We start from the raw sequence: 20329 nt of genomic DNA, 5'->3' as shown, positions 1-20329 counted from the left end.
GGACTGGGAGCTGATGGAGGAAGCGCAGAGTAGAAGGTCTGCTTGCATTCAGCTGCTCAGCAGATAACCCATGTGTGCTCAGGTAGGGTGGTATCCTGCCTGGGGAACGTGGAATTCCTGAGACACTCCACGTCAAATTGGAGTACACAGGAACTGTCACAGAAAATAAAAAACTGGTTTTAGAGAGTGTCATATCTGGCTCATGGCCATGTTAATGGGATAGTAATGAGGAACTTGGAGCAGAAGCACGGAGAGGAAATGAAGAACAGGTGCTATGGCTTGCCAGTCCATCTGACAACTGCTCCTGTACTCCTGAATTAAGAGCAGATAAGAGAATTGTTAGCAGGGCATTGCTGAAATTGTCATCTTAGGGTATCTGACTGTATTCAATAAACTCACTGAAGTGATAAGCACACGGGAATTTTTCTTTGCTGAAGAAGATTTTAGCAGTTACACTAAGAGGTGGGACTTAGAGTTGAAGCAAGGGCTGAAAAAATCTGATTTTCTAAAGAGATTACAAAGAACCAGAGGGAAAAGCAACCCAGAAGACGCGCCAGTTTAGAAGAAGTCATAACTGGCTCTCATGCTTGTTTTCCTGCAAGAGGGAAAATTAATCAGACAAAACTCTTAAAGCATGTCTGCCAAAAGTGAAAGGTAACAGAGACGCCCCTGACAGTACCTCAAGTGCTTAATGCCCTGTGTTGTAATGAAAACAGTGGTTTTCCATAGCAACTGCAGCAGCACGTTACATGTGTCTTCACTCAGTGGCGTGAAATGGCGAAATGAAAAGGGGATGAAGTGTTTCTCAGCAATAGCCAGCTTTAGTCTTGTAACGTTTCTGTCAAACAAGTGTGTGTGTGTGTGGGGGGGGACTGTTTTGTTTTGTTTTTCCTTCGATTTCATCATGGAAGGAACTAAGAGACAGCTGAGAAATTTCTGTGCTCCCTTTTGGGATATAGGAATTTGCAGCTACAGAGGGAAAAAGAGAGGAACATGGAGAGGTCTGGCTGAGAAGGCATTCTCAGATGTATTCCTAAGGGGATTGGTGACCATGTCATTCCATAGCCACATCTGCTCTGTTTGATCTGGATCTTCACGTTTTTTGGTGGAATGTGTTCAAAGCCCTTTATTCCTTTGACCCTCCCTGCATATGGTGATTTCATTTCCACAGAGGCAGTCAGAGAACTCCTGCTGTATGATCGCTGACTAGTCTTCAGCACTCATAAGGATGGTTCCAGTAGCTTTTCTGGCTATGAAATTAAAGGTAGAAAGAGTCTGAGAGTGTTTCAGGGATGAGAAATGTCCAGTAGCCTTGCTCACTCCAAATATTTCCTAAGAAAAATCAGTGAACCAAGCTGTTTAGCCTTGTTTCTCATCGGTATGTGACTGGAAGTTCCCTTAGTACATTTTCACAAACAGACAAGAGATAAGGACTGCTTAAGAAGGCTTAATTTCTGGTGACTTTGAAATAACCTACTGCACTAGTGTTCTCAGAGTCATCTGCTGATGCATTACTTTATGATTGGAGTTAGTTCTTCACAGTCAATTAAGGAAGAAAAATGGCTTCTCAAGTGGAAGTGGGATCTCTGATTACCTTTGTCTGCTGCATGTATGCTATATTTAAGTTATTGCCCCAATAACCTGAGTGACTTTCGATCAAATAAATGGTTTTCAAATTTGTCAGGTTTTCAGGATCCCCACATCTCAATGCCAAGTTATTTTGTCTCCTCTCACAAAACTTCCCGTAGGGAATCAGTGTCTGTTCAGTACTAGTGTAGTGTTAGATACTCGCTAGATACTTGCTAGATGTGTGACAGCACTCACTCTGCAGGGGTGCAGCTGTTCTCCTGAATTTTGGTTTGCAGGACATTGTCACTAAACATCAGTTTTGCAGTGTTGGGGAATCATGAAATTTCAACCAACAGTTTAGCTTTCAGGTTGCATCTAAGTTGTGTTGCAGATGCAGGGAACAGCTCCAAGCCAAAGATTTCTGGTCTTTCTACTGAGAAGGGCTGAATTCAATTTCATATTCATAATGGAAATCCAGTGACTGAACATCTGGAAAGCAATGACGTGTGCTGTGCTTCTCTCAGCAATTTTGGCTGCTGAACCAATGGCTGCTTATAATCTCCAGCTGTTTGTGAACTAACATTTTGATAAAGTGACCAGCAGGGCTATCCTGAACTGTATGTTATATGGCTCCTTGCAGTGTCTCTGGCAGGTGTCGTTTGGTTTTCTTCATTATTGTTGTCGGTATTTTACACTGTATGATTTATAAAACCTCATTCCTCTCTCACAACACTCCTTCCCCTGAAAAAAAAAAAAAAGCCCACACCTGCCTCATAAGATTGAAATATGCCAGAATGCTTGCATTTGTCTTGACTTTTTTTTTTTTTTTTTTCCCAAAAATGCAGTTAATTTCAAGATGTGTGCAGATTTCTTCACTTAAAACCAGTTACCAATGTTAATTGCTTCCGTTGCCTCTGAAAAGTTCCTGTTTGTTTTTCAGCCTACGAGAACATCATCAGAAAGTATTTATTCCAGACCAGGTTCCAGTATACCTGGCTCACCAGGCCACACTATCTATGTAAGTATTTCTCCTGATGAATGAGCTGCTTGAATACGAAATACTTCATGCTCAAATAAATCATATCTATACTGATGCTAATGCCTTCATTTCAGTGATTAAATTGTTAAAATTCTCAGCACCATTACAGGGATAGTTTATATCACAACAGGCTTTTTCCAGGCCACATAAAGATTCAGTAAATCTCCTGAAGCCACTTGGTGATGTGAAGATGGACAGAAGGCAGGCAGGTCAGCTGCCTGACCAGATCTTAGAAACTGCAGTTGGAAATACATTCACAGAAAGTTTGCTCAAAATTTTCAAAGGATATTTTTTTCTCCTCTTCTAATACCAATTTTAGTATTTAGCACAATACTTCAGTATTGTCAGTGCCCTTTTTTTCTTGGCAGAGGAGTTTCCAGGGTCAGAAGAAGTCATCTAGTAGTTCGGATCTAAGGAGGCAGAGTATGAAATCAGCTGTGCATGGATGAATAACAGAACAGCTCAACCTTCTCAGACTTGCTGTATTTCAATGCATATAACCTACACTTCCAAGAACTTGCATGCATTCAAGAGTCCGTATAGCCTTTGTCCTCATGTAAAACATGCTTCAGACAACCTGCACAACTCTCCAAGGGAGAACTGGAAGATAACAGCTAAGGAAGAAAATGACAGGAAGGCAAGTTAGTGAGAGAGTCCATTATGAGGGGATCAAAGACAAAGGTTATGTTTGGAAGAAGCAGCAGACACAGAGGGCAGACTTTCTTTTCTGTTACCTGCACTTAATACTGAATCACTCATTTTGTAGATAACCTTAAGATTATATAGGTGAAAATGTAAGGCATACAGATTTGTTACATGTATTATAACGCAGAAAAATTACCAAAATTACAGATCTCCAGTCCTAAGCTTGAGATAAGTGCTAGTTCTTCAGTGCATTTCAGCAACAACCTAAAAACAGCTAGTATGTCAGAAGTGTTCACGCTGCAGCTGTCAAACCACAAAGCATGTCCCAGAGAACTGCCATCCTTTCTGGTAACATCACCTGGATAAGTTCATGAAGCTTCACCTACTGCTGAACAACATAGTCTATAGGGCAACATCTGGAGTCTATGAAAGTATCTATAGTAATTTACGTGGGATTAAAAATATCCAGACCTATTTGCAGCTCATTAACAAACTGTGGTAAAAACATTACACATTAGTATAATTACCTATTTACCTAGGGTTAAATTGGTTTATGGTACTTCATTATACCTGGTGAGTGAAAACTGAACAGATTTGAGGCTGTTTTTAGAAAGTGGATTTCCTAACTATTTCAAGCCGTGCTTCTCAATAAGAAGTTATTTTGTATTGTATCTAATTTATGGCATTATTTAAGACTCACCAAGACCAGTGGTTGTTAGAAAAGCTCAGGAAGGTAAATTCACTTAAATCTGAAGACATTATGTGCTAGTACTCAAGCAGAACAGAACTGAATGTGAGTAGAAACAGATCAGCCTTGTTTTCATGTGCCGCCTACTATGAATAACTAAAATACCTAGTAGAAAAGGTGAAAAGCAAATTGAATATTCCCTATTAGCTTTAAAAATCAAGTTTACTTCAGTAATGTAGTTAAGAATGTATGATGATCTTTTTTTTTAAACAAGTCTTCTCTTAATTAAGAGAAGATATTAGCTCCCTAAACAATACGTAAGACCTCTTTCTAGCTCCTTCTGATGGGTACAACTGTCTTTTTAGAAATTATTTCCTACTCCCAGTTTCCAACTAGTCAAGATCTCCTCCCAGATATAGTGACAAAATAGTCAGTGTTAGTACTACATAGTATCCTGTTAGTAAGCAAAAAATGCTTTAGTTAGAAGTTTGTGCATAGGTTAAGTGATGAATGCAATATAATAATTTCGGTTGGGAGCTTGATGCCTAGTCCTGACAACTAGTCCTGCTTGCCTTTTTATTTCCTTGTAATGAGTTGTATTTCCTCTTGTGTGCAGATTTATAGGTTGGCGTTCTGTCTGTGGTCTCCTGCATGGAATCCTCTCACAATCTCTGTGATCTGCAATCTAAATTGATATTATCGCACATTTTACAGATGGGAAAATAAGAGCAGAGGTGAAATGACTTGCCTTAGGCCACAAAATGAGTCTTTTATGGAGCTGAAGTTTCCAGCTCAGTGCTGTTGATAAGCAACTTTTGTATGACATCTGTATATGCAATGTTCTTTCTTTCCTAAGCTCAGAAAACACTGCGTGCTTTTAGTGGGAGGCCCACTTGGAGAAGAAACAGAAGCAGCCACTTTGTGTGTAGAGTGCCAAAAAGGGTTTTCCATAGCAACAGTGTGATAACAAATACACAAAATCATAAATTGTGTAAAATAGAAATTACCAGTGCATTTGTGTAAGTTAATTTATGTTCTGTCTTTGACCTTCAGGCAAAAGTAGACAATGAGATCCTTGATTACAAGGATTTAGCAGCCATTCCCAAAGTCAAGGCCATTTATGACATTGAACGTCCAGACCTAATTACTTATGAGCCATTCTACACTTCCGCCTACGAGGACAGACAGGAGAGACAGAGTCTTGGAGAGGTAATGAACCAACAAGCAACCAATTCTGCTATAAGCTTTACTCAAAGCCTGCTACGCTTCTATCCTCTTTTGAAATAATTTCTAATTGACACTCTTTAGAATTGTTGCTGCTGCTGTTCAAAGTGCTTTTTGTGTTTGATCTGGGCTTAACGGGGACAGTGATGATGATGTGTTATGTGGGGAAGCTGCACAGTTAAACACACAGGTCCACTTCTTGCCTGCATTAACACTAGCTGCTGACAGAGGAACAGGGAGCAGGTTGCAGGCTGTTTGTGTGTGTCTCTGCTCATAATTCACATGCATATTCTAGCTTTTGGGTACAGCAAAATCCAGACCACAAGGCAAAAGCCAGCTTGGTGTTGTGCTCTGTACCAGGCACGCTGCTGTAGAGCACCAGTGCTCACAAGAGAATATGAGGAATACCATAATGTTCTGTGGCAGTAACAGGATTAAGAGCAGCAGAATGCTTTCTCTCTTGCATGCCAAAGGGAAATATATTTCCAGAGCACTTTGCCAGACATACATACAGGATGAAATTTGAAATAGGTCAGGATGAAGTGCTCTTCCACCTGGAAAAGCAGGTTAGTTGCAGTATGGAAATAGCTGCCTCACATTGTAAACTCCTGACATTCAGTAGATTCTTTTATCCTGCAACAAGAGAAACAATCGTCTCATTTATTTTATTAATTTTGTATTTAAAGATATCTTTCAGGTTGTATGGTCCCTCAGTTTTCTCAGCTGAACTTCTATAGCTGCCACCGCTGTTAACACGGTTCAAATGCAGATCATGAAGCAGGTTTTGTCTGGTATTACCAGTTGACTGTAAACCTAGTTTCCAGAATGCAAATCTAATGGGTGTGGAAATAAACTTCTTCGCAATCTCAGTGAATTTAGCTGACAGTAACTGAATTAAGTATGAAGATATGCTGAGGAAAAAGGAAGTACAGTAGAGCATTCAGGCACAGATGGTATGAAGTGACTAAGATGATCTCTCTTAGCAAAGCATTCTTCTCATGAATAGATTGGTTTTCTCTGCTTTTGTACTTTGTTTATTGATATTTCATAGGGCTAATCTTAAATTATGAGCTATATTATAAGTTAACATGAGGAAATTCAGGAGACTGTTATCTCAGGAATACCATAGGTGATTAATAGGTCAGAATATTACAGAATTTCTGCCCTCAGATTCAGACTGGCAGCGAATCCAGCTGACGTATGATTCATAACTCCTGTGAGATGCATTGGTGATCTCTGACCAGTTCCAACAGATCTGAGCCATTCCACAGAACCATCTACAAACACAAATCTCTTGTTAGTCACAGAGGAAGAACTGATTTCGCCCAGTTTTGTTAATCCTTAAGGGGATGCTGCTCACTGATAAAGGCATATGTCTGCCATTATGCTTGTTCCGGGAATAAGCAAAAGCCTTTGGGGTTTTCTTACCCTGTGTTATCACCAGCATTAAATCCAATTAATTTCTTGTGACTACAGAAATTTGTTCCCGATACAAAGTGGTTCTCACCATCTTTTCAATAGATCTGGGTTTTCTACCCAATGCTACTGCTGACTACTGTGACCTTGGGCAATTCACCTCGCCTCTCTGTGCCTGTTTCTCCTCCCTTCCCTTTCCATTATGAAAGCATAAGCCTATCAGGGGTGGAGTGATCTCTTACTTTGTGTTTGTGTTGGTGTATATGAGTGACACTTAATCTTCAAATATCAGTTACCATCATCCTTAAAAAGCAAAGGAGGTGACACATTTAGTCATGGCAGGGATTTACAGACTGAGTAATTTAGCCTGCATTATTTTTGTAAAGTGTTTACATGTGGTGGGGTTAAATAAAAGGTGAGCCTGACCTTAAGCTTGCACCCTAGAGATGCTCTTTACGTAAATTAAAAGAAATATATATATAAAAAAATCAAACTCAGGTAAGAAAGATGTGCGTATGTATACAAGGCAGGTGTCTAAGAGCAACCAAAAGTAACCCAGTAGTGGAGATAATCCTTAAATTACAGGGAATAAACTACAAGAAAATTGTATACTTCAGCTACAGAAAGTGTGAAGAAACAGCATGAGACATTATTCTTCATTGCAATGGAAGGGAAATGCATTGAAAAGTTTCTCACCGATAATCTGTGGTGTTCAGTTAAATCACAATTTTGTTTTTTTCTATAAACCTGTGACGAAAAACGCTTTCACATAGCACCATCTAGCGGGAACTGGATATTTTAGTTAAAGATACTGGATGCTTGAGTTACAGATCCTCCAGCAGCAAGAAGGCTGTGAAGAGGAGGTTTAGTTTCTCAGACAAAACAGATGAGAAATGAGCCTGCTAGTGCTCTGTGGCTGTCTGAAGATGGTTGCCTGAAATCAGTACTTTTATTTATTTATTTATTTATTTATTGCTACTGAGACTGACCCTTAATGCAATGATAAAATTTCTAGAAAGTCAAAGTTGCTCAGGTTCTTCAGGCCTTTAACTTCTGCCATGCTAGCAGCAACCTGATTCACACAGGAATCAAATCTTTCATCATCTCTGACTTGTGCTGCATAAATATTGAGAGAAGCAATGTTACCCTGCGTGTTCTCTGGTTTTAGTTTTCTGTCAGCTGAGAGCAATGACTCTATGTAGCAGCTTTCAGTAAATAAACTGCTGTAAAATGAGAAAACTGCTTTTTTCTAATGTGATAGATGCTTCGAAATGGAGCAGGCATCATACCTGGTAGTTCATTAAAAAGGAAATTAAAATGAGATCAGAACAAAGTGCTGGAAGTTGCATTGTAAAATTACACCTGTAAAGATGGCCAAAATGTTGCACGCCAGAATTTCCCAAAAATCAGTGATCTACATGACTGCAGGCATCAGAGCAGCCCTGTAGATCTCAAAGTGACAGAAGACTGAGCCTGCTGTGGGGAGTTCTGCTGTAAACTTGTTCACTACAGCTCTACCAAAGTTTGTTGATGTTGTTTTTAAAATCTGGAAGATATAATTTTGTGTTTCCACTGGCTTACTATTCTGGAACTTTGTCTTCACAGTCTACTGCAGAGCGTATTTTGAACTGACTAGTGTAAAGACTTGTGCAACAGAACAGATTTTAAAAGACTTCATAAGCCCTGAAGAAACATGACTCAGAATTTAAAATACAGCAGTTCACCTATGCGTGATGAAACAATGAGTTGGCTGCAGAGGGTGGTTCCATTTCCCTAAAAGCAATGAGGTGATGTTAGATAGTGATGAGTGGAAATACCTGAAATGTTGGTCATGGAATCAGCAAGTCACTTTCTGGGTTGCCTTCCCAGTCTTAAATTCCTGTGACAACCATTTACATTGCCTGAGCAAGTAGGCAACCTCAACAGATTATGGAAATTTGGTTATTTGCAATAATCACCAGTATTAACAGCTCTGTGAGAGTTAATGGTCTCACACTGCAAAATGTAGAGGTGAATTTCTGGTTATTACCTGAAATTGAGCATACATTTTACACTAAATATTGTTGTGCATTATTGTAATAGTTAAACCAGAATCAGCAGTTTTGGTGCTGAGACATTGTCTTAACGGCTATGTCATCCTATAACAACTGTGGTCATATTTAAAAGCATAAACTCTTGCCATGTTTGCTATGGCAATTAAGTAATATGGAAACTTAATGCATAAAAGAATAAATATTTTAAATCCTGATCTTCCAGTTTCAAATTGTCTTGTGATAAAAGACACGTAACTGGTAATCATAGGTGCCCTTTATTCCTGTTTATACCACCAATTTATGCATGATCTTATGCTTCATTTCTAAAGGTGTCTTGCCTCAGTTTCCCTATCTACATAATAGAAACTCTTCATAACTATTGTGCATATTTCTTACCACTGGCTTTTGCATACTTCTTTCAATATACATGCTGTAATTCCTGTCTGTGCTCCTTGCATAAAGATGGATGAATACAAAGTTAACTTAGGGAGAGATCATATCAAAGAAATGTTGATGACAACTACGTGCTGCTTTGCATTGGCTGTGAAATGTAAGGCCTTGAGGAAAAGGAGATTTTTGCCAGACTGTGCATGTTGGAGGAACAGCATGCTTCATCCTGGAAGTCATTCTCTATTTCTGACGCCATGCAAAGCTTTGAGTTAAGGTTATTTACTTTGGATTTCCACTTTAAAGATTTCTTCATAACAGGCATGCTTATTAAATTAATAACCCTTTCTGATTCTGATCTCTACAGATATGCTTTAACTACCACAATGATTAGATGGTTGAGAGATGTTGTTTCATGATATTTGACTGAATTAATCACACTTATAAAGATTCTCCCAGAGACTTTAATTGCTTCAATGATTTATGGACCAGTTCCTGAGCAATGTGGAAAAAGCAAGTTACAGTGTTATGATGGCCTCAGTAATGTCTACCTTGCCACTTCATACTGCTGTATATCCGTGTATCTGCAGCAATGTCTGGGTTGCCATTTTCTAGCCCAAAACATGCAGTGATGATTCTGTAACCTTATTTTTATTTTTATTTTTGTATCTTTGCAGTCTCCAAGGACGTTATCACCTACCCCTTCTGCAGAAGTAAGTTTGGTGGAACATAATCTTACTATGATTACAATTGCTCACTTCAGCAAATGCAGGTGTAGATTTTGTTACCCATCTGATCTCTTTCTGCTACGTAGAAATGTTTTCTGAATATTGAATTTTAAGGAAAATTAACTCTAAAAAGAAAACATTACTCTTTCATTGACAGATTGTATGAGAAATGAAGCTCGTGCCGCTACCCAATTGTTGTCTATAAAGCAGAGCCACTTGTCCACCAGAGGTCACTTGTACATTGATCCTTCTGGTTGCCACAGGCAGGATCTCTGGAGATGGATGATTGACATGAGCTAAAATGCTGCTCTAAGCATTTAAATAAGAAGACATGGCTGCTACTAAAACATTTGTAGTTTTGCCTTGAAGGAAACATAACTATGGTTTGGTTTGGTTTTCCCTGGGGGCTGTTTTGAACACTATGGTAACATTAAATATTTGTAAAGTTATTTGTCAGGTTCCTATAGATGCTATTGCATAAGCATTTTCATTTTGGGGGTGGAGAGTATTGTTTGTTTGCCACATAAAAGTCATGGTGATTGCTACGTGGTTAAAAACAACAACAAAAAAAAATGGGACTATAAAATTTGATGTAATTCTTTGTGCATTCAAATTGCTCTCATCCCTTTTCGTCCTGTTTTGCTTTGCTTTGTGTGTGTTTTTTGTTTTGTTGGCTCTGGGTTTGTTTTGGCTTGTTCTGGTTTGTTTTGTTTTCCAGGAAACAGAAAACTGAGTTTTGCTGTAGAAGAAGGCTTCATGTTTTCAGATGGTTGGGTGGGGGTGTCAGATCTAATTTGAGTACTAAAAACCCTGTTTGTAGCTAGCTGAGACACATGGTAAATTAAGCCACAGAGCTCTGAGCTGCCTCTTTTGAACTCTTGTTGGTCTCTACCTTAGCTAATTGAAGGCTGGCTCAGGAGTATCTTCTGCCATGTGCTGCAGCACAGGCATCCTCTGAACAGGCAACTGACCTTATGGAATCGCAGGAACGTGGGGAAATCTAGGATTACATAACATTTAATAGAAGTTACCCTAAATGACAGGTGCAGTTAGAACCTTCCAAGACTGAACTCTGACACTGACTATAAAAATGGATCAGAGTCTTTGAACAGATTAGCAATCAGTGATAATGAAATGGGTTGAAAGCTTAGGGAATATTGTTTCAGTAGCTTCTGCTGATATCTGCAGATCCACAAAAGTTGAGCATTGCTAAAAGAAATGTGTAACATGCATTTATATTTACTAGTGAATTCTTTTTAATTGCTTCTATTCTGCAGGGTTATCAAGATGTTCGGGACCGCATGATTCACAGGTCTACTAGTCAGGGCTCCATTAATTCTCCAGTGTACAGTCGTCACAGCTACACACCCACCATGTCACGTTCCCCTCAGCATTTCCACAGACCTGGTAAGGGCAACTGCGTTAGAAGGATGTACAAAAGTAGTGTTTATTATGTCACTGAGTGGCACAGAGAAGCATTTGTTTCTCTTAGCAGTCATTTGAAAAATAGCTTCATATTTTAATATCTTCTCTTCTCCCTGTGTTTTTTGTTCATGATTGATGCAGTCTTTTGCCCTAGATTGATGAGTGTCATGAATACTGATCTTCTGATTTTATTTCTGATTAATTATTTTGTAAATGTGTGTATATTTGTAGAAGTGAGCAACAATTTCCAGCAATGAAACACAACCTTCATTCAGGAATTTGTGAAAAGTATCACATCTTAGAAACAAAAGTTATGGCTTGACTATAGAGAAGTCACAAATGTAGGATTCCTCTCTCCTAAAAAAACATTTATATAAAATAAATAATCCAGCATATTCTGAATTGTTAGTTTTTATACATACTCATAGTTTGCAAGATAGATATTTTTTTTAATTGAAACCATGGACAATTGCTAGGGGACATTTAAAAAAAAAAAAAAAAAAAACACAAAACCACAACTTTTATTATTGATTTAGAAATGATGCACAAGTTCTATGTATAATACAGAGACCGTACAGTCATTCAGGTTCCAAGAGCATTCAAATTACTGGTTGTGTAATATGAAAGCAATACATGAAAATTAAGTGTTCATCCACACCCAAATTGCATGAAAATGTATCTGTAAATGTAATTCATTGAATACTTTTCAAGATTGATTTATTCTTTATGGTAATGAATTAAATCTTTGTGACCCATTTTTAAAATAAGTGATACAATCGTGCAGTTCCATCTTCCTTGGTGATTGCAGACGAACACTTAGCATGCCAAAGGCCCATCCACAATAGCAGCTGCAATTTTAAAATTAAAGATTTATTGTAGAGCCACCACTGTGGAACTTGAGTGCTGGAGCCATTTCCTAGTAAGGGTGGGCTGAAAGCAGCTAATTGTGTCTGTCAGTGAATGCCTTATTTAATGGGCCCAAGGGAGGTGGGACAGAAGCAAATTGTATCTTATAGTTAGCGCTGACAACATGACTGTGTTTTAAGATGACATTATAATGAAAACTGAAAGAGACTTATAAAGCATGAAAAAGCTGCAAACTTCTGTCTCTTGATTCTGGCAATTTCAAGGGGATTTCTCTATTTGTATTGGTTGTATCAGGGGCATCAACAAATCCAAGACTTATTCCAGACCTTATTGTGATTGATTTTTTTTGTCTGTGTTCAGTCAAGGATGCTCCTCAGAAGTAGGCTCTGTTTGTGTAACTCTTTGATGGGCGGATGGGCTCAAGCCAGAATTTGGGTCCAGATGTAAAATCTTCAAAAGTTCACAGCCCGAGGGATTTTCCGAGAAGATATTTGTTCAAGCTTATCTCTGTTCAGATGATCTCATCTTTGGCTAACCTGTTTTTGTTTCTCATATGACACAGACAGAAATCTGTAGAATTCTGTAGAATTGATCTTTGCTACCCTGCTTTGGGGTGATTGTTAATTTATAATTTTCCTCCAGCATTATTCATATCAAATAATAGCATGTGTATATTTAACATTATTTTCCTAATATCACTTCTTGTAATCATGTTATTTGCAAGAATAACTTCTGTCTGAATAAATGCAGTGGCCCCAGGTAACTCCTCTTTGGCTTCCAGCGAGCCCTTGAGAGAGAAGTGAAGCACTGTGTTGACGTTGTCAGCATCAGGTTCTTCAAAATTTGAGTGCTACAAGTTTTGAAAAAGTTTGCAGCCTTTTCCATAATGCCCTAGCTGACGTTGGCAGCATTTTTGGAATGCTTTAAAACAATAGAGGGCAGCTTGCATGCCTCTTGACTGATGTGGAGTTGGTCAGGCACTTTTCAAAACAGCTGCTCTCTTAACTAATTGAGCGTCAATGTTTGTGATGTTTGCATGATGGCAGCAGGCTATTTTCTGGTAACAAGGCATAGATAAGAAGCTCATTAAGCAAGTAAATATTACGCTGAATTAGTAATGCAGTTCAAATCTGAGCCTCTCTTCAACTACTTGCTGTAACTTTGTCTAATGTTTATGAACCCTTTGGTACGTCTTTTAACCTTTTTTTTTTTTTCCTTCCTCCTTTTCAGAATCCTAATTGTTTAATGCCTTTTTTTTCTTCCTTTGAAGCCTCCTTCCCTGCCTTTCTCTTATTATTTTTCTTTGTTTTCATTTTGTTCTGCCCCCCGATTCCCTGCTGCCGCAGAGCTGCTCTCTACTGGTGTGCAGCGGTTGTCATACCTGCGCACTAGCAGTCTCAGCTCCGCACACCATGACTCCCGCCCCAACTCCCCCTTCCGACACCACTTCATCCCCCATGTCAAAGGTAAGGAGCCAGGCCTCTCCAAGGAGTACCCTCCAGGCTGGAGATTTATTAGCATTCTGTCAAAGCTAATGAGGTGCATCTTCGTAAGGTTATCATTGGCTGCGTAGCTGAGCATGCCTTGAAATGTGCCGTTACACTTTAAACTCTGGTAGAATAGACATAATGTCCTTTCTTAGAGGAAATATGTCATTTCTAAGGGCCCTAGTTGACAAGTCATCAAGCAATTTCCCTGTTAGAAATACAGAGGGAAGCATTATCATCTACTGCTTAGAGCCTATACGTGCCTAACTTAGCCTCTTCCTAAAGTAATATGTAACAACCCCTACAGCAACTAGCATATGAAATTATTTTCATGTTCTTAAAATGCACATTTAAAAATTAACTACAAATCCTGCCTGAATGAGACCAAGGTGACCCAAAAAATATGAGGAAAAAAAAAAAACACACCACAAGTTATATCAAGATCAGTGTCAATAAGGAAATAAATCATTATTAATCGTATTGGCAATAACTAGTGCCCAACAAAATAAAATCCCTAGGCCTCTCCTCAACTAGTGAGAATCAGCAAACTCTGCTGAAGTCAGTAGAGTTGCAAGGATTTACGCTAACTGAGGATTTGGTCATTTCTCATTTTTTAACCTGTAATTTTTTTTTTATTTGATTTGAGGGCAGAGTTTTTTCTGTGTGTCCCTTCAAGGAGCTCATTCAGCTCAACAAGCTTTTAGTTTCTTGCTTTCTCTGGATGTGGTTTTACTTTTATTTCTATTTGAGCATTCTCTGGCTGTGCTGTTTCTTTATGTTGGGGGAGACAGTCATAGCTTATATCACCTACAAAAGCTCAAGAAGAGGCAATTACATATGTTGAGCACAGACTCTATTCTGGCACCATTGATTAACACAGATAATCAGAAATTGGAGTTAAAAACAGTTGTAAGGCAGTTGTTGCCATGCGCTTTCAATAAATGCTAATAGATCTCAATGTTATCTCTCCTGAAACATTCAGATCACCATTACTAATTTTAGTTTAGCTTGTCCTTAGGTGATTTTTGTTAATATGCACTTCAACTTTCCTAATATGTCACTACAAAAACAAAAAACCACACCTCACTTCAAACTTAAAAGATTGGGACCCTTAAAAATAGATACACTGCTTATTTCAGCATGCAGTTAATCCATAACCCTTGCAATTTCAACATTTTTTTTTTTTTTGCTGTTAACCCAAGTTACTACCTACACTCTTTCAACTGGCATTTTCATTCTTTTTCTGTTGAGAAAATAGCTTCTTCAGTAGATAAATCAGAAGAACTATTGAAAAACCATGCCTGTTGTTTTCATGTTTCAAAGATATTCATGTGTAGATTAGCCCTGTATCTCAGCTATTGGTGCAAAAGGCTAATTGGAATTGTAAGTGCTATAGACAAAGGGGTGAGTATGGTTCTTACAAAGTAGATGTACATAGAACATTGTAAGAATCTACCATTTTCTGAAAATTTTACGCAAAGGTCTTAGGCCTCTACAGGGTTCACATGTGGTAACTAAGCAAGGCTCCCAAAGCTGTGGTTCATATCACTGTGACATGTGCACCATCTGAGGATGTGGTGCATTTGAGAGGGGGCAAGCAGCAGGTGCTCACAGTTTGTAATTCACATGGCTCAATTGGAAGAGTAATCTCTTAATTGCCGGTTGAGGAAAAAAAGCACCTTCTTAAGGTGACTTAGAGCACTTCAGTTTGGTGCACAGGTTAGTGTGGTGGGAATGGCCCCATGGTTTTCATTTCCTTTTGTTTTTCTTCTCTGTGGAGGAAAGGGGCCACTCAGTAAAACAAAAAGTACGCTCTTGGGCTTCAGTTCACCACTGCAAGCTGAGCTCCACCAGAGCATTGAGCCAAACTCAGACTTCTATAAAAACATACATAGATAAAGTAACTTGGGATGTTTTTATTAGTGATCTGAAATAAAGCATGTAGTAAAATTGCAGGCAGAGCTTCCTGATGACATGCAGACTGTGAGAATAGCAGCCAATGAAGAACACGAGCAACAGCTTTTTCAGTGAGCAGTGCAGCCAACTGTAAGCCGTGCTTCTGAATGATGTCCATCCATACCTGCTGGAAAAAGGAGTAACCATGAAGAGAACTTGGCTGTTCTGGTGGATGTTAGGTTGGATAGGACAGAAGAAGGAGATGCTCCAGCTAGAAGAGCAATATAGAGATGTTACAAGACCTACAGGGAACTGGTAGATTCACAGCAGGATGAGCGACATAAGAAAAGCTGCAGAAGTTTCAGAGAAGGATCATCAAATTATTGCAAATCTCATAGTGAAAAAGTTAATGCTGTTAATTTATTAGTACTATCAGATGGAACAATTTGATAGTGATATTTACCTGTGTAATAGAAATGTGTTGTAACAGTACTTTCTCCTATATAGCAGGTAAAGATACAGTAAGGTCCTATGGTACACTGAAATTAGGCAAAAATCATGATTTCTCTCATTTGTTTAAATTGAAGATAAGTAGGTATTGGAATATCTTTGTCTTCTCATTGCTACAAAACATTGAGAGGTACAAAAAGTCAACAGGCCTGAAGACCTTCATAATTTTTCCAGTATGTTAAGTGATCAGTGGAGCACTGACAAAACCCAAACTTTAGATGAACAAATGTTTGTCATGTTCCTGAAGTCACAGCAAGCTCTGGCTTGTCCTTTGAACAGATTATGATGGAAGATAGATTGTAACCAGATGCACTCAGAAAACCCACATGGTGTATATATGTGTGTATGTACTATATGCATACAAGATTATAGGAAGAGAGAATGTTTTTGTTAAATAAGCCCTGTGCCTGTCACAACATGTAGGAGAACATGTTTTCATAGGAGACAGTATAGCTTGCTCTGAATTTAATTAGGGGATTTGGTGTGGTAATTTTTTTAATCATTCAGGTAGTGTTGAGTGAAGTCCAGTTGCACTGTATTATGTGTCCTCTTCACTACTCCATGTTCTAATACAGCTATCATTACCCACTGGTGGGTTCAGCTGGGTTTCCCACATGGTTCTGCGTTTGTTCTCCTTGTATACCAAGTGTCCACATAGCCTCTAGCAGAAAAGAGAGATCTGTCTGGTACTGGCCGCACCTAATGCAACTCCCTAATAATCTTGTCTGTGGTGGTTTGCCTTGGATATCATAACCGTCAGTTTTCAGAGTTTAAAGAACTGCCTTATTTTACCCTTGAGAGTAACACCTCTTTTTCTACTAGGGAGTCACCCCTGTGAATACATCTGAGATGAGAACTGGAGCACTGTTTGGAGTTAATTAGATGTGATAGATATGTTTACAATGATTTAACAAATAGGTATCATACATCTTTGTACTTGGCCTTTTTCGAAGCCACTTGTACTTTGAGCAGGAAGGTAGAATTGGTGTAAATTTGCTGGAAATATTTCATAAAGCTGTAGTGTTTTGTTTTGTGTTGATTTTTTTTAGGAGTCAGAGAATATGGGTCAAGCCAAAACTACTATAGTAAAGGGGCGTAATTTCCAAACAGCATAATGATAATGAAGTTGACAGTTGACACATACACCTGTGCTATTTTGTATCATTAAGCCAAAAAAGTTGACATTTACACCGCTTTGCGTGTTTACATACAGCATTATGTTTAAATCAGTGTAATACTCATGCCTTGGAGACAAGGCCAGATTTTAAGGCCTTTAAGAATTGAGGGGGCTAAATATGCCTAAGGAGATCTTAGTTAGAGTTTGTTGATGTAATTTACATGTTGAACAGGCTGAAAGAGGGTATAATATACATCAACTCAGACTTCATTTAAACTCATTTGGTCTCTCCATTGAATTTGGGCTTGTCTCAATAAAGTACTGTCTTCGCTATGAAAGAATCAAAACAAGTCCGTGAATGAAAGAAACCCTGACCCTACTGAAATCAGAGACAAAACTTTCATTGAGACCCAGGATTTCATCTTACATGCCTAGAATTTTTCAGAGGCATTCAAGAAGATTGCAAAGCCCCCATAAGATTTCTGTCTGAAAAGAGCACCAAGTTAAGGGGGGAGGTTTCCTCTACTCCCAGACCTTCCCATAATGAATCTACAGACCTCCATAGTGAATCTGGGCCTTGTTTTTCACAGGTTCCTCCTTTCCTGCCCCAAGACGGGTCTCTGAAATCAAATACTCTGTGCGTGTGATAAATTTCCAGGGTTTTGTGGATGTAGCTAAAAGTTCTGCTCTGGAAAACAGTTACGATTTGGCTGCTTCATGACTTTCAGACTTGTTTGGGAAACATGGGCTACACATTTGGATAAGCTGATGAATGGCAGCTGGACGAAACATGAAAAGGACTTAGGGCTTAGGTTCTGTTGAGGTGGTTTTTTGTCTGTTCGGAAGTAAAGCAACTAAACTGCAGGTTGACAGAAAGCTCAGTGTTGGTTGCATACTGATTTTTTTTAGTCTGATTCTGTGAATTTAGCTTGTGAATCACACGGTGGGCCCAGTGACTGCTGTGCTCAAGTGACTGATATCTGTTAAAATTACTCTTTTTTTTTTTTTCTTTTTTTTTTTTTTTTTTTTAACATCCCCCATCTACACACACACACACATTAAGCTTCATGCCAGGGGAGCAGGAATTAGATTTTCCCACAGGATTGGCAAACTGGAGTGCTCTCATTGCTTTGTGGAGTCAAAACCACTTACAGCTTATTCTGAGATATGATGACAGGCTTTTGGGTGTAGGCACAGCAAGGAACCCCAGTGCAGTGGGCTCAGCCCCTACTTTTACGTAAAGCTGCTAGCAGGCTGGCCTCGAGGCACTGGGAGGTAAGTACAGGCAGGTTAGCACTGCTCTCCTGTCTGCATATGCCCACTCTAAAGACATCGATACTGAAGATACACAGGCTTCTTCCAATTTACGTAGTCTGTCACTAAAGAAAACTCATTTTCTGAAGCAGTATTGTCCAGAGCATTGATTCTCCATTTCCTTTCAAGAAGCACCCCCTGAGCCATTTTACATTTTAGGTAGTTGAAGTTAGTTAAGATTTCTTAATAGCCTAGGGTGCTCTGTCTGAGGACTCTGTTCTTGGAAATTTCAGTACAGTTAGCCTCTAAAAGATTTCATGGAGTGCTGCTGAGTTTTTTTGTTTGTTTGTTTGTTTTTCCATTTCATCATAAGCATGTTTCTGTGGTGCATCATTTTCACTTGAACACTAATTTTCTTTGAATTTGGAACTGTTTTTTTCCCTCAGCACCAAACCCAGCAGGACACTTCATATGCTTGAAGTCATAAGAAAAGTGTCGTTATACTGAAAAACTGACCAAAGCATGGCTAGTCATTTGTGTTCACTTCAAAACCCTTTTATGCATTTTCTCTGATCTCCTATATGTGTTAAGATCAGTGCTAGGGTCAGGGACCCAGAACTGCTAGCCTTTCCTAGTCCCTCAGGCACTATCTAGTGTTCAGCAAATGCCTACCAAGCCTGTGTTATTCTAGAAATCATTTTAGACTCCAACAGTGCCATTTTCCTACCAAAACATTAAAATTTTCCAAGCAACTCTAACATGAAGTTCCTAAGGTTTTCTGTTCCTAAGACCCACTGTAGATGGTACCTTAAAGCTGCTCAGGACAGAAGCCTATACAGTTCTTCTGGGCAAAGCTGAAAATAATTTATTTCTATTTACTGAAAAATGGGTATATGGATGAAGTCTTATAACAATTCCACATTGTTTTTGCAGATTTGTTGCAGTATAAGAAAAAAAATTAGAAAAAGATTGGGTCTTTTAGAAACAAAACATTTCAGTTTTTGATGGTTTTAATTTTAATTTCTGAGAAGGCATCAGAGAATGTTGTATTTATTAACCTGTAGTGATTTTTAAGAATGACAAGCAAATAAAAATAATTATGTTCTTGGTTCTCTGCAAACGCAGGTTCCTAAGCATGAACTTTAACACAAAATTCTGCTTTCATAAATGGTGGGTGATTTTATAGCTGCATCTGAAGCATTTAAGCCTTGTTATGAAAGTGGGCTCACCAGGGATGATCTAATGAGAGTCTAAATAGATGTACCATTCCCTCCTGCAGGGGTTGGAGTTAATGAGACTGCAATCCTAGAAACTGTAAAGGAGAGTCATATATCAGTACTAGTAGCAGTCATTAGAAAGAGATGGACCGTGCAGGAACCCCGGGAAATACCAGGCAACAGAGACATTTGCAAAGCAACATGTGCAGGAGGATACCATGCTAACTGTGTGCCTTGTACTATGTGCATGACACAACATCACCAGTTTTCTCTAAAAAAGTTATCTGTGTACCAGCTAGGAGATTAGCCAGCATTCCTTAAGTATGTGAGCATACTTTGTTGGGTCTAGGTGAGACCCAACTGTGTCTCACAGAGACACAACTCTAACTGTGTTAAGAGTGTTTTTTTTTTTTCCATTTCTGGTGCCTTTTAGGTTGGTAGATGACTACTCAAATTAAAGAGGAATGGTGTAAAAGAAAACTTCCCACCCCCAATGTATAAATAAGAAGAGTGCTTGGTCTGAGGTTTTGGGTAGTCTAATGGAGCATAGGAAACCTGCAGCTGAAAGAAGGCCTGCATTTTTATTTTTTATTTTTATTTTATTTTTTTGATGTTTTATAGCTTCCTTGTACTTGTCTACTAGTTTATTTTTGTGGTGGTGTTTTGTTTTGTTTTGTTTTTCTTGCTTTATTAATCAACTTTGCTAGTTTTTTTTAATCCCTGGTGCATACCTGAAAATTTTAAGAGGTTTGATGCTCCCCTACCTTTTACACACCCATATAAACTGAGCACTCAGGTGGACAGTTTTTGCTTGTATGAGTTTGCAT

At 38.7% G+C, this 20329-nt stretch overlaps 1 protein-coding gene across 23 annotated transcripts in view; it reads left to right on the top strand.

Moving 5' to 3' along the window:
- Positions 1 to 20329, top strand: part of ABLIM1 (actin binding LIM protein 1) — a 190112-nt gene that overhangs the window by 146169 nt on the left and 23614 nt on the right. For 14 of the 23 annotated variants that reach the window (XM_084525604.1, XM_084525593.1, XM_084525602.1 and 11 more), the window contains 5 exons: positions 2510 to 2587; positions 4995 to 5150; positions 9679 to 9714; positions 11007 to 11136; positions 13368 to 13487. In XM_084525604.1, the coding sequence (XP_084381730.1) occupies positions 2510 to 2587; positions 4995 to 5150; positions 9679 to 9714; positions 11007 to 11136; positions 13368 to 13487 (520 nt within the window). The remainder of the gene's footprint in view (positions 1 to 2509; positions 2588 to 4994; positions 5151 to 9678; positions 9715 to 11006; positions 11137 to 13367; positions 13488 to 20329) is intronic. The other 9 variants (XM_084525597.1, XM_084525598.1, XM_084525588.1 and 6 more) reach the window with 1 other exon arrangement.

Source organism: Aythya ferina, assembly GCF_964211825.1.
Source record: "Aythya ferina genome assembly, chromosome: 7".
Taxonomy (NCBI): domain Eukaryota; kingdom Metazoa; phylum Chordata; class Aves; order Anseriformes; family Anatidae; genus Aythya; species Aythya ferina.
This window is presented reverse-complemented; position numbering and strand designations above follow the sequence as displayed.